This window comes from Malaya genurostris, chromosome 2, assembly GCF_030247185.1.
Source record: "Malaya genurostris strain Urasoe2022 chromosome 2, Malgen_1.1, whole genome shotgun sequence".
NCBI classification, from domain to species: Eukaryota; Metazoa; Arthropoda; class Insecta; order Diptera; family Culicidae; genus Malaya; species Malaya genurostris.
This window is the reverse complement of record NC_080571.1, coordinates 345,072,600-345,087,194: the sequence shown is the minus strand read 5'-3', so window position 1 is coordinate 345,087,194 and position 14,595 is coordinate 345,072,600. Positions and strand designations below refer to the sequence as shown.

Here is a 14,595-nt window from a genome sequence, read left to right as displayed (position 1 = left end):
CGCACGTTGTTCTAAATTTTCATCCATTATAAAAATCGCCACCCGAAAATTTTTCAACTTCTTTGTATAGACGCCAAACAAAAACTAATCGTTCGATATGCAAGGATGGCTTTTATCGTATCAAAGAATGCTCACTCGCAACTCTTCCACGATGAAATCGGTGCCATCAAAGAGAATCGGAAATCATCGCAACAACAAAAAAACCGGCATGGTACATTTAACATAGAATAGACACTAGTGCGAGAGCGAATTTCTCTCGGTGAACCGTCTGAGAATCAATGGCTAGCACGCTGCTGTGGGGATTCTCTCTGAAGCAACAAACGGTCGCTTATTCTCGTTTCGCGATCCGATTCTGTATGGGCAGTGGATAATTGCGATAGAATCATTTTACTATTGCCGCTTATTCTAACTATGTGCTTATAACCTTTGTATAATTTGTGTCTATGAAAATGTATGAGAATGCTCCACACAAGGGTTTTTAAATATTGCAACCTAGTATGAGAATCATCAAGTCGAATCATCGATTCGATTTTCTGCGATAATTGTCAACTTGCGATTCTCTCTTGGTAAATTCCACACAGCGGCGATCATTATCAGACTGAATTTTTTTAAGGGCCATGAAATACTCAGAGTATGAAGTGGAGCGAAGAAATGTAGAAAAATTCTCTCGAGGCTCATGCATTGAGAGACTCGAATTATTGTAGCATCTTCTACAGGATTGAAAATGTTGTATACAATATAGATAAAAATCGAGCAGCTGCTGTCAAATTTTCAGAAATCACCAACACTGTCGATATGCGTCAAAATTTGACAGAATGTGTATAAAAGTGTTGCCAACGTTGAGAGAATAATAGTTTACCGATTGGACAAGCGCGGGAATTTTAAAATGAAAATTCCGGTTCTTTTTTGATCATAAGGCATGTCGCCTATCGACCGGTTTGTCGTGTTATTGAGTAAAAATTCTGCTTTAATTAGAATAGTATCCCATTGTTGGTTACGAATTTCGACCAATTTACTTAGCGTTCGGTTATATCGTTCAACCTGTCCATTCGCTTGTGGACACGCAGTTGCAACTAAATGATGACGATCATGGTTTTATCGTTTGTGAAAGACTTGTGACGTTATCAGACGTAAAGGCGGTCCCGCGATCGGAAACAATTACGTCGGGAGTGGAATATGCTATAAAATACGATCGTAAGTTTTTCATAACTTCGTTTGAGTTTGTTGTTTTAGTTGCATATAGTTTCAAATATTTAGTAAACGCATCAACTACCGCAAGTATATACTCATTCTTATTCTTCGTTTTTTATAACGGTCCAAGATGATCAACATGAGCAGTAAAAAATGGAACATCTGATTTATTAGATGCAACGGTCTGTATAACTTCTTCTTTTTTGGATTTAAAGTAATACAAGTAACGCATTTAGAAATGTGATCTTTTAATTTGAATCTCATATTCGGAAACCAATACGAACGTTTTATAAGTTCGTTTGTCGACTCCGAAATGACCTAATCCGTCATGATATTTGTAAATAACTGAGTCTTCCATATTAGCGGGAAGCAATCTGTTTCTATATTTACGAAAAATAAAGTTCTCGCGCAATTCGTATTCTTTGCTTTCACCGTTGTCAAGATCGGGTTTGATTCTCATAATGTTCGGATCCTTCAACTGATTTACGTACAACGCTGTATCAAAAATATTATTCGTTACTTCGATATCTTCGATTGAATGACAATACATACGGGACAATGCATCCACGTGTTGCATTCTCGCACTACAACGATGTTCGATTTTATAGTCGAATTCGTCAATGTAAAGAGACCATCGAGCAATTTTACGACTTTAAAGCAGTGCAATCCGTCACGATTGTTATATGAATACCAAATAAGTATACTCGAAATCTTTCAAGACTAGACACTACTGCTAGAGTCTCGAGCTCAAACGAATGTAAAACCGATTCGGCCGCGGACGTTTTACGAGAGAAAAACATTACCGGATGAAATTGATTGTCATAAGTCTGACGTTGCAAGAGTATTCCTCCATAGCCAACCTGAGTAACTGAGTTTCCAACTGTGGACTATGAATACTCAACACAGGTTTCGATATTAATGCGCATTTTAGCTCGCTGATTTTGAAGCTCATATAATATACTCGCGATTTGATTGTACCGATAGATAAATTTGCGAAAATAGCTCATAAGTCCTAAAAAATGTTGCAGTGATTTATCGTTTGTGGGAACCGGAAAATTAGAAACATTCTCTATGTGACGATCGCTTGGTCGAATTCGATTATAAGTTACGACATAGCCCAGAAATTCAACATGTGTCTTAACAAAAGAATTTTGTCGGCTGCTCGGCCATCCATGGAAGTTGACCATCAATGTCAATTTCCCTCTCTGAGCAGCCTAGATAGCCGTGTAGTGTCGGTAGCGGTTTCCCAACTGGCTAAGAATAACGCTACGGTCCACCTGTACCGGTGGTATAAGTCCACCAAACAGGTAAGCCGTGTGGCATCCGGCGGAATTATTTTTTACCAAGAATTGATCCACTGGTTTCCTGTTCCATGTCGTAAAAGGCCACAAAAATAGGAACTCCTAAGTCAAGGTGTATTTCCGTGCCGATGGCTGAATGGCTGCAGGAGGTTAAACAATGCAGTCGTGAACGGAATATCTTGGGATTTTCCCTTACTGTGTTAAGCGAAGCTCTGGCACAGTGGACGACTTCTTTCTTCGCAACTCGTGGGATTTAAATGATTAAAACATTTAAAAAAAATCCTTACATGGTTCGCTATAGGCGATTATAAGCCAATATATTTGGTTTCTTGTAGTTGTTGTACGGTAAGTGCTGGAGGTAGAGTGTTCGTTACTTTAATTGATAATGGTTAGAGTAGCACAAATCAATCTCCAGCATAAACGTACAGCAACTATGAATCTATCCAGACTTCTGCAAGAAGGTAAAGCTTCTTTAGCTTTGGTTCAAGAACCATATTTCCAAAAGGGAAACTTCTACGTTGGAAAATTGTTAAACCCAGTCTTTGTTGCCTTTAACAAGATCGGAATGACTAATCCACGTGAAATGCCTCGAGCATGCATACTTGCAAATAGTGCTCTCGATGTCTCTCTCATATCGGAGCTCACAACTCGGGATATTTGTGCTGTCACAGTTGGTATGACTACTGATGGCATAGACAGGAAATATGTCTATTGTTCGGCATATTTGCCGCATAACCAACCTTCGCCAAGCGATGACTTCAAAAAGGTTGTATCATACTGCTGCAAAAGTGATTTACCGCTTGTAATCGGCAGTGACATAAATGCTCACCATATCATTTGGGGCAGCACAGATATAAATTCGAGAGGCTCTGATATGATGGAATTTGTGAGCAGTACAAACCTGCACATAGTCAATGCAGGAAACCGTCCAACTTTTGCGAGATCTGGCAGAGAGGAGGTTTTGGACGTAACTCTCTGCTCTGATAGAATTGCGCATGAGTTGGTGAATTGGCTCGTCTCCGATGAGCTCGAACCTTCGTTGTCTGATCATAAGTACATATTCTTTGATCATTCAAACGTTAAATTTGATATTATCACATATCGTAATCCCAAATCTACAAACTGGGACCTCTATGAAGAGGGCTTGGCGACTAGATTTTACGGGTACCAACCAACAATTGAAACCCCAATTGATTTGGAAAATGTTGTCGACGAGACAAACTCACTCATAGTTGCAGCATATGAAGAGGCTTGTCCACTTCGGATTGTGCGAGCTACTAGAAGAACTCCTTGGTGGAATGCTGAACTTGCTAGACTAAGGAAACTATGCAGAAGAGCTTGGAACCACCGTCGCAGAAATGGGTCGGAGGCATTCGTGTTGGCTCGAAGGGCTTACAAAAATGCTCTTCGATCGTCTGAGCGAAGTGGTTGGAAAAGCCTCTGCACAAATGTCTCTAGTCTCAACGAGGCTAGCAGATTAAATAAGTTACTTTCGAAGTCTAAGGACTTTAATGTCAGTTTCTTAAGAACTTCAGATGGTGAACACTTGTCTGATGAAGGTGATGTACTTCACTATCTTTTTAACACTCACTTTCCAGGATGTATGGATCCATCACCGACAGCTCTTCCCGAGACTTTTTCAGGTAGTTACGATTCTTGGGCCCTTGCTCGAAGCGTTGTGACGATTGAATCGGTCAAATGGGCAGTTGAGAGTTTTGCTCCGTACAAGTCTCCTGGAAAGGATGGAGTTTTCCCAGTGTTACTGCAGAAAGGGTATGAACATTTCAAACATGTTTTGAAGAAAATACTTACTTTTAGTCTTGCGACTGGATATATTCCAAGAGCCTGGCAGGAAATAATTGTCAAATTTATTCCCAAAGGCGGTCGCGACACTTATGAGGAAGCGAAGAGTTTCAGGCCTATCAGTCTTAGCTCATTTCTTCTTAAAACAGTGGAACGCATAGTCGATCACTATATCAGGAATGTTAGTTTGGGCGTGCATCCGCTACATGGAATGCAACATGCTTACCAGCGTGGAAAGTCCACTACAACCCTGTTACATGATGTTGTGTACAATATTGAAAAAGCTTTCTCACAAAAGCAATCTTGCTTGGGAGTTTTCCTAGATATTGAAGGTGCCTTTGATAACGTGTCTTTCAATTCAATTCTGGAAGCAGCCCGTGGTCATGGCATACCTTCAAGTATCACAAATTGGATACACGCAATGCTTAGCAATCGACTTCTTTGTTCATCGCTTCGGCAAGCAGAGATTAGAAAGCTAAGTGTCTGTGGGTGTCCTCAAGGTGGTGTACTATCCCCACTTTTATGGAACCTTGTCGCTGATGGTTTGTTAAGAAAACTTAATAACCTTGGATTTCCGACTTATGGTTTTGCCGACGATTATCATATATTGATGACCGGTATAAGCATTAACACTCTCTTTGATTTAATGCAGCAAGCCCTGCGATCTGTTGAACAATGGTGTTGTCAGGTTGGATTATCTGTAAATCCGAGCAAAACATCAATGGTGCTTTTCACTCATCGTAGGATAATTACAGGAGCTCGTCCGTTGCAGTTCTTTGGTTCAGAGGTCACTGTGGTCGATCAAGTTAAATACGTCGGGGTTATTGTTGACTCAAAACTGAATTGGTCTGCTCACATTGACTTCAGAATTAAAAGAGCTTGCATGGCTTTCGGCCAATGTAGACGAGCTTTTGGAAAATCATGGGGACTCAAACCCAGATATATTCATTGGATCTACACAACTATTGTTAGACCAATTTTAGCATATGGATGTCTTGTATGGTGGCAGAAAGGAGAAGTCGCGACAGTTCAGTCAAAGCTAAATCATCTCCAAAGGATGGTCCTAATGGCGATGACAGGAGCATTCACGACAACTCCTACTGCTGCTCTAGAGGCGCTACTGTGCATTAAACCACTACATGTGTTCCTAAAACAAGAAGCATTATCTTGTGCATATCGTCTTAAGGTTACAGGGCTTTGGAACAGTAACCCATTAGATTATGCTACCAGCCACACTCGCTTGTGGTCTCAAATGGTTACGTGGGATGAGTATTTACTCGCTCCTAGTGACCTAACTCTCACATGCAGTTTTCCTTTCAAAACATTCAATGTGAGCTATCCTATTCGCGAGGAATGGTTGTCCGGTTGTCTGGAACGACAACTTGATGAACACATAGTTTGTTATACGGACGGTTCTCTGTTGAATGGTCGTGCTGGTGCTGGTGTCTACTGTCGTGAAATGAGGCTGGAGCAGTCTCATTCACTTGGTAGATACTGTACTGTGTTTCAAGCAGAAATCTACGCGATTCTGTGTGGAGTACAATCGGCACTTCAGCAGAGGATCTGTGGTAAGCGAATTTATTTTTGTTCCGACAGTCAGGCAGCCTTAAAAGCACTCAGTTCGAATGACTCACGGTCGAATCTAGTGATCGCATGTCGAACTCAAATTGAAGACCTCAGCATTTCAAATGCTGTTTACTTCTTATGGGTACCCAGTCATTCTGGTATTACTGGAAATGAATGGGCTGATGAGTTGGCTAGAGCTGGTGCAACGAATGATTTCGTTGGTCCTGAACCAGCTTTACCACTTTCAACTAGTTGGATAAAGCACAAGATTCGTTCTTGGGCTGCATCCAAACATGCCAGCTACTGGCGCAGCTTGCAAACTTGCGCTCAGACAAAAGCATTTCTACCAGATTTAAATCTGAAAATGTCAAAGTGTCTACTGCATTTCTCCAAGCATCATTGCAGTATTCTGGTCAGAGCTCTGACTGGACATTGCAAACTCAATTATCACATGGCTACTATTCAACGTGCTGAGTATTATTCGTGTGATTTGTGTGAATGCGATTATGGTACTTCATATCATCTGATATGTAACTGTCCCGCATTGACGCAGCTACGTATCCGGGTTTTTGGTTCTCCATACATGGTTGAATCTGTGTATGCGGAGCTAAAATTGAAGGATATTCTCTCGTTTCTTACCCAATGTGGTAAGGAGCTATAGTCAGAAGGGTTCATCGTTCTTCCTGGAGTGAATGAATCCCTTCTGTATTTACCTTAAATATGGTTTAGCAGATTGTTTGGCATCTTTTAGGGGGTGCCGAATTTACTTCTGCTCGTACATACTGCGAATCGTTCTGCATTCTTCCGGGAGTGCAGAATGGTGTCGCTTTTGTAAGATCTTCAAATCCTCTCGGGGGTTGGAGGTTTTATTAACAGCGGACTGTTCGGGACCTCGTAGAGGTTCAGAATTTACTTCTGCTTCCACTAAATGTGATCCTCAGCAGATTGTTCGGCATCCCTTAGGGGTGCAGAATTTACTTCTGCTTTTATGTGTTTTTGTGTCGTCAATTTTTCCCATCCTCCTAGTCCAACCCTTACCATTTCCTTTCAATCCTTCCCTCTTATATATCGGGAAAATGATGCTAAAAACAAATTGATGGCAAGGCACAAATCTCCAAATATCAAGGGGAACGTGCCATTTGAGCCAATTTGTTCTGATAACAAAAGAACATTTCTTGATATTGAGTTCGATATGATTATCGGACAGTGTACGAAATAATCTAGACAACAAATTGAGATGTTCGTTGAAACTATCTGTACTGACTAATATGTCGTCGATAAATAGGACAATTTCTCCTGAGTCAACGAAACTTTTCAAAACTTTCATCACGTAACGAGCAAATATCGAGGGAGAGTTTGTATAACCAAAGGGCAATTGTTGTACTCGTATTGTCCAACTTCAGTGACAAACGAAAGGTATTTCTTCGAACTTTCTGCTATATCAACATGGTAGAATCCGTTTTTCATATCGAGCGAAGTAAAATATTTACGATTTTGTAACTTCACAATCTGGTCTTCGATGATCGGCAACGGAAAATGATTGCGCTCTACGAGTTTGTTTCAAAGTCGAACATTAACACAAAAACGATATTCGCCGTTCTTTTTCCGTGTCATAACGACTCGGCTCGAATACGGAGCTTCACTTTCACGATCCCTTTCGATCCCTTTCGATAACATATCATTCACAATTTTATTCTGTTCATTTCGTTCAAAATTGCTAAGTCTTAAAGGTGTAAGCATTGAAATAACGGTCTTCATTCAATTTAATTTCAACGGTATACTTAACCAACTCCTCGAGAGGTTTCTCACGATTTAAATAATCTTTATCGAAAAGTTCATCCACTTGATCACGTAGCGCTCTGGTTTCGATTGTATCTCCATCTCCAATATCGAGAACAACTTTACCGTCCACAAACAAAATACTTGCGTCGGCCATATCACCATCAAAAACACTCTTCATCGCATTAACGTCAAATTTATCATTACGATTAAACTTCAACCCAAAAAACTTATTATCTTGTAAGAACCTTCGTCCTAGTATCACATCTACTTTCATAGTATTATCTGTAACCACTGTGAATTTAGCTGAATAAACATTGGAATCAATAATAATATTAGTCGAGTACGCTCCTTTCGATTTCTATTTTAGTATCATTAACTCCTGCTAGATCATTATCGCTAACACTACTAAACTGAGTGGATTCGGGAAAAAACGATTTTTTAATAAACTCACCGAACAACCGGAATCTGTCAATACCATTACCGTTTTTAGTCGGTTTCCAATAATGACGTCACTAGATGCCATCGAGCAGGCATCAACGTCGAGAAAACTTCCGTTATCTGTTTGATTCTGTTCCGCTTGCCGAACCGTAATTGGATATGCTGTTTTATTATTACTTCTACCGCTGGTGCCGGCAATAGGTTCCGGATTCGCTGATTCCTTCTTATCGATTCGTGTTGTATCCTGATTGCGCTTAAAACAGTGTTGTTCGTCGTGTCCTACTCTGTTGCATACTTGGCATCTCGCTCGTCGTTGTGGTTTAGGACAATTAATCGAAATGTGCTCTGAGCCATGACAATTGTAACATTCATCACTTCGCTTACTCTGTGCTGCAGAGCTCTTGATTCGATTCACAGTACCGAATCTGAGACAGTAGTTCATAAATCGATGTGTACTGTCGGGATACTGAGCTATAGTATAACGGATCATACGAAAGTCCGCTAATAATATCCCACTTAGAAAAAAACGTTCAACGCTGGTCCTTCATTGGTCCAATACGTTGGATCATTGGTCCAATGAAAGTCCAATCAATCGTTCAACGGGAGGCCAACACGGGACCTTCGTTTGCCGATTTTGAAACAGACCGTTGAACCGAATGCCATTTTTTTCGTTCAACAAACCCGGGAGACAGAGGTCCATTATTGAGCCATTTTTAAAATGAGGAGTTGGAGCCCCGTTGGACTAGTTATACTGCAGAATTTCTGAAGTTTTTCTCACTTATTTGTTTAAACTAACAATACATACCTGCACAATACTTCTACTTCACGTAGAATAACAACAAATTTCCTTTCTATGTTAAGGTAACACTTAATTTTCACACTATTTTTGCAAGAGAAAAAACAACAACAAACCGTTCCAGCAAATTGAACGAATATTTCGTGCAATATATCGTTTAACAAGCGCTCAAAACTCAACAAAATTGAACGGCCTGCTGAGAGGGATATTTGATTATCGCAGCCGCACCCAGTTTTCCTCGTTGGCCTAGAGCATTTACACGGAAAACGTAGTTCTCGTACGATTCTTTCGAATACTTCACGCATTTAGCCAGCATTAGTCGAATATCCGCTTCATCTTCGTAGTCTGGAAACGCCAGAAGTATCGTTTGTTTGAAATCTGTCCATGATAAGATCGTTTGGCGAACATCTAAAAACCACCGGTGTGCCGCACCGGCCAATCTGCACGTAGCATAGAGCAAAGTCGTCTTCTTGCTCCAGCCATAAATTTCCTGGTAATGATCAATTATTTCGATCCAGTCAGTAACACCTCCGCCTTCCTTGAATAAAGGTATCAGTTGCTTCAGCTCTTCCGGATGAAACATTCGTTCATCGACATACGACTTCCGGTTCCAGAATTACAGGCTGACAAGTATAAAAAATTCATTTTCAGGATCGTGTTTTTATTCATGACATGTAAAAATCGAACAGATACATCAAAATAGCCATATAGTTTTCCAATTGGACTGGTATGGTTAGTTGATGACCAAATACGCTGATTTTTGGTATACCGGATCATCGCACCTGGTTCCGGAAATACCGGGAAAGTGCTTGGTGCTCCAAACCGGAAATCACTGCAATTTGTCAAAAACGGCCAGACCGATTCTCGCAAACTCAGATTTAAATCAAAAATCAGAAATCATATCTCCTTGAGTTGATGTAGAATTTTATCCGGTCGATGAATTCCTATTAAACTGAGTAAAAACTGTTGAAAGTTGAAAAGGTTTTGCTAGTGTATGTGAACTTGTTTGTTCTTTTTCAATATTCAAAGAACATTTTTTTGAAGAATAACTTTATAATATTGATGAAAACATGCGTTGAATGAGAAAGGCATCATAATACTACAAGGTTGATTTAAACAGGTTTTTAACTATCCCAACGCAGTTAGAACTACACTGAGGTCTCTTTTTACGCGGGGGATACGTACCGCGTAAAAAACGCGTGTCTTTGAAATGCATGAAATTCCAGATCTAGTGTAATCTCAGAAATTTTTTTTTGAAAAATATCGACTTTCGGACTTAAAAATATCTTGAAATTTCCGAAATCGTAAGTTATTTTTTGAATCCAAATGTTTTGGGAATGCATGAAACGTCGAGATCTGGTGTAATATTTTTTTTTTTTTTTTTTTTTGAGAAAAAATAGACTCTGGGACTGGTTTCCTGCATTTCTAGAACAAAACAAGCAAACCGAATAACTTTAAAAATTCTCGTAAAAATCGCTTAACTGCGAAAAACCACGTGGAAAAAAAAACGCGTAACTTTGCATATCCGCGCACAAAAACAACAGGTAACTTCGAAAATCCGCTTAAAAAAGATTCGTAACTTTGGCAATCCACTTGAAAAAAAATATGCGTAACATCGGAAATCCGCGAAAAAGACATTAAAAATTTACAAACTGTTATGTAATTCTAAACATACTCCATTTCTCTCCGTGTAACATTTGGCACCACTGTCGAAAAATTATTCATTATTCATTTCTTATCATGAACTCTTAAACACGATGATTGTTTTGATTTGATCAACATTTTGGATACGAGCACGGTGCAGTGAAGTATCCACCCGTGAAACAGATCATAACATCATAACCGTTCCAGAAATGATTGCAATTCTACGGCGAATCAATGGTGCGCGAAGCTTTTGCACACAACCACTTCCTCAACTGGTAAGTCGTTTTTAGTGCATCTGTTATACATATTTGTTGCATTGATCGCTCCTCCGCGACAGAACATCGTAGATTCTACGGTTGAATTATTGAGACAAGAGTTTGGCACCCTTAATCAATTTTGCCCATCGACCTGCCTTGCCATGTCTACTGAAACGCTACGCTCGGTCATAAAAACAAATTTATGTTTATGATCAGTAGCAAGAAAAATAAAAAAAAACCACTAGCTCAGTGTACTAGTTCTATATCTAAATAATATTAAGAAATGCTCACTGTTTCGTTTCAGATCGATTCCCTCGCATCGACCGTTACCGGTCTAGATAAGCCAACGTTGAATAAGTTATTTGAATCTTCACCGGAACTAACCCGATATGGGCCCGCTCAGTGGCAGCGGCTCCATCAGTTCATGAAACAGGAAGGTATTGAAATGCCTCATTTCCTGTCGATAGTAGCCGGTAATCCGGAACTGCTGGCACGATCTACCGATCAAATTAGCAACAGTATGAATTGCTGGCGGTCCTGCCAGTTCGGGGACAAACACACGCAGGCATTACTGTCGGCCCATCCTCAACTACTAGACTTAACAGACCACAATCAACTGGCTCAACGAATGACCTTTCTGTATTCACACTTCGAGACGCGCAAAAACGTTTGGCGTTTATTTTTAAACTGTCCCAACCTGGTAACGGACAGTTCCACAACGATACAGGCTAAAATCGATTACTTTCTGCAGCGAATGCGAGTCGAGGTTCTGGAGGTGGTTAAATCTTGTGCATTTGCTGCCGACTTAGACAAAATCCGCTGCCGTCATGTGTTTCTTGAACGACTTGGGTTATTTAAACCAAGAAAGCTAAAAGCCGATCCCGGAGAACCAAGCGACAATCCGAAACTACACCAAATAACAGATACCACGGATAAACGGTTTGCCGTGAAGGTTGCTTACGTCACACTGGAAGAGTTTGAGGTGTTTCAGGAATTGTTCGAAAAAGAACGAAACCGGGCCGAGAACAGAGATGATGAATTCAGCAAACAAGAGGACGAAAGTTTCGATGACGATGATCGGATAGATGCTGACAGCGAAGCAAGAAAACTAAAGTATCGAAAGACACCACGAAGAAAGCATGCGAAACGTTAGATCATTACCCTAGGATTTCTTTGCAAATAAACAAAGCTCTGTTTTGCGATAGTTGCGTTGATTTTTCACTGAGCCTTAATTTTTGTCATTTTTGTTTTATTAGTACTTTGCAAGCTATACATATTCCTCCATAAACGATTAAAATGCTATGGTTGATAGATTTTCTGGTGTGGTTTTTGAAACCACGAACAAATCGCTTTGAGTTGATGTTTGTGTACCCCCACCAAACGGATCCAAACGAGGCGCGGGCGATTCAAAAGCTAATTGGATATAAATTGTAAATCGATATTACCTTACATCTCGACGGTTGCCATTTCTTTGTTTAAATATAATTATATATGCTTGTAATAGGAAAAAGGAAAACTCGTTATTTATATATAGTTAGGTATTTCGAATGTTTCTCTGCCGCGGGCAAATTTCGTTCACAGCTGGTCATATCCCTGTTTGATTTTTTCATCAAAATGCCGGACCATGGCGGCAAAATCTTCGTATCCGGCAATCTGTATCGCATCGTCTCGCTCGAGCCATTTGAGATCCTGATGTTCGTCCGACAGTTTTACCTCCTTGGACGGGTTGATCAATTCAGCTAGCCAATAGACGACAGCCTTGTCGTGCCCTTTGACCTTATACTCGAGTGTTCGAGTTTGATTTTTGAAAATCCGCAAGTCGGTATCCAAATAACTACAATCAATTTTAATCGGTGAAACCCGTATCTACAGTTTAAGTCCACCAATCTTACCCCGATTCTTCGGTTGTCTCCCGAACAGCGGTTTTGAAATCATCCTCGCCCGGATCGACGTGTCCCTTCGGAGGTGACCAATGATGCTGCCCGTACGAAGCCTGAAGCATTAAGTATTCAATCCTCTCGCAGGCCCGCCGAAATATGAGAAATCCAGCGGCCCGCTTTGCCATCACCAGATCTGACAGTTTTCTGTTTGAGGACGAAATGATGACTACCTTTTCGTTACTGGTATTCACTATATCGTTGCAGCCGGCTAGCGCTCACCACTACCTTATCGCGCCGGTGTTGTGCTCACTGCAAGAGACGGCTCGGTTTCTTTTTCTTCTCGTCAGCCCACAACGGAAAAGATTGCTGCAACGAATCTACATCATAAAAATGCTCTTCGAGCATTTGATTTGTAATCCGATGATCTTGCTTACCTTAGTAATCACTGGGCAATGAAATACGACTTAGTTGCAAAAGTTTGCAATAAATTTTGGCAAAGTGAAAATTCCAACGAGGTGAACTTACATGCACTGAGTCAAGGAAAAATGTTTAATTTATTTACGTACTGACAGACCAGTTCGTATGTAGTGGTGCAACATCGTGAATGTTCTAAGCAGAGATGCCAGATATTTTCATAGAAAATCTGTATTGATTCGTATAAAATATCTGTATTTATCTGTATTCGCTAATAAAATGAAATTTCTACAATACAATTATGTTAAAAGGTGTTATTCCAATAGATTATGGTTATAGAGTGGTAGATTAAATTTCATATTATATATTATATTCATCGACGAAATTTTATAGTTTTTTCCTATCAACAACAATTGAATTATGGTGCCATATACTTGTCTAATTTGAAAATGTTCACTTCATAAGTTGAGATGGATTTCCAAAACCCAATATGCAACGTCGAGTCAGGTAATACAACTGTCAGTCTGGCAATAATGTTTCATGATGCCAAGACTTGTCTAACTTTTAAGTTCAATTTAGTTACAAATTTCAATATAAATGGATTTCAGTGTTCTTCATTAAATATCTGCACAAAAAATATATATTTTAAAAAGTGATTTGTACGTTGATTCCTAAACGTTTATCTCGTCATTGCAATCAAATACTAATAGATAGCTCAAATACTAATAGATAGTTTAATTTTTTCCTTAATACTTTTGGTGAAATCTGTATAAATCTGTATTAAATTTAAGAAATCTGTAACCAATCTGTACTCTGTATTAAATCTGTATGCGCATGTAAAAATCTGTATAATACAGATAAATCTGTATAAATGGCATCTCTGGTTCTAAGAATTTTTTACCCGCTTGCGAAAGTGTGCCCGGTTCGGTTAAAAATTCATTCCGACCCTAAATAATCGATTCGTCTGACATTAACAATCGATTGAGATAAGAAAGCGAGTAAGTTGTTTTGAACATTTAGCACAATAGTTTCTTTTGTTTCTAATCTTACTGTGCACACTTCAGTACTTCCAATTTGATGTACTTTCTCATATCAATATAAGAAACAGTGAATATAGATTGCATAAAGCAAGTTTGCTTATATCAAAGACATCATATTAACAACATTTCCCAAGCAAATCAGATGAATTATGTATGAATTTTTTTTATTCTTATTGTGAACCATTCCAATAATATTCTGTTAAATTCTCAAGCTCATCGGAACAAAACTCTGGAAGTTATGGGACTTTATCTATTATATCTCATGCTGCGAAAAGGCGAGAGCTCAGCGCACATGCCCAAAAGTTCTGTTTCGATTAACTTGAAAATTTGACAAAATATTCTTGAAATGTTTTATTACAACAAAATGCAAAAAAATATGCTTTTACGAAAGTGTTAGACCCTACGTGCTCCCTATGAAAACATTTTTTTTTCGTTTTTATAGACAATAAACATTAAACGCATTTTTCTCGAAAGCACATTTTG

At 39.4% G+C, this 14,595-nt stretch overlaps 2 protein-coding genes across 3 annotated transcripts; one reads left to right on the top strand and one right to left on the bottom strand.

The window, feature by feature from the left end:
- The first annotated feature begins 10,649 nt into the window (after positions 1-10,649).
- Positions 10,650-11,985, top strand: LOC131431948 (transcription termination factor 4, mitochondrial). Its single transcript, XM_058597928.1, has 2 exons — positions 10,650-10,796; positions 11,083-11,985. The coding sequence occupies exons 1-2, from the start codon at positions 10,731-10,733 to the stop codon at positions 11,929-11,931; spliced, it is 915 nt and encodes a 304-aa protein (XP_058453911.1). The 5' UTR covers positions 10,650-10,730; the 3' UTR covers positions 11,932-11,985.
- LOC131431949 (bis(5'-nucleosyl)-tetraphosphatase [asymmetrical]) lies at positions 11,973-13,244 on the bottom strand. Of its 2 annotated transcripts, none has more exons than XM_058597929.1 (3): positions 13,093-13,244; positions 12,671-13,024; positions 11,973-12,612 (listed from the first exon to the last, which is right to left on the bottom strand). In XM_058597929.1, exons 2-3 carry the CDS (start codon positions 12,841-12,843, stop codon positions 12,354-12,356), a joined length of 432 nt encoding a protein of 143 aa, XP_058453912.1. In that variant the 5' UTR covers positions 12,844-13,024; positions 13,093-13,244; the 3' UTR covers positions 11,973-12,353. The 2 variants fall into 2 exon arrangements, with proteins under 2 accessions (XP_058453912.1, XP_058453913.1); XM_058597930.1 differs by having other exon boundaries at positions 12,671-13,035; positions 13,093-13,235.
- Positions 13,245-14,595: the final 1,351 nt, after the last annotated feature.

Coding starts and splice junctions, on each gene's coding strand:
- LOC131431948 (XM_058597928.1), top strand. CDS start 10,731: ATGATTGCAATTCTACGGCGAATCAATGGTGCGCGAAGCTTTTGCACA. Junction 10,797..11,082: donor CACAACCACTTCCTCAACTG/GTAAGTCGTTTT, acceptor GTTTCGTTTCAG/ATCGATTCCCTCGCATCGAC.
- LOC131431949 (XM_058597929.1), bottom strand. CDS start 12,843: ATGGCAAAGCGGGCCGCTGGATTTCTCATATTTCGGCGGGCCTGCGAG. Junction 12,613..12,670: donor GAGACAACCGAAGAATCGGG/GTAAGATTGGTG, acceptor AATTGATTGTAG/TTATTTGGATACCGACTTGC.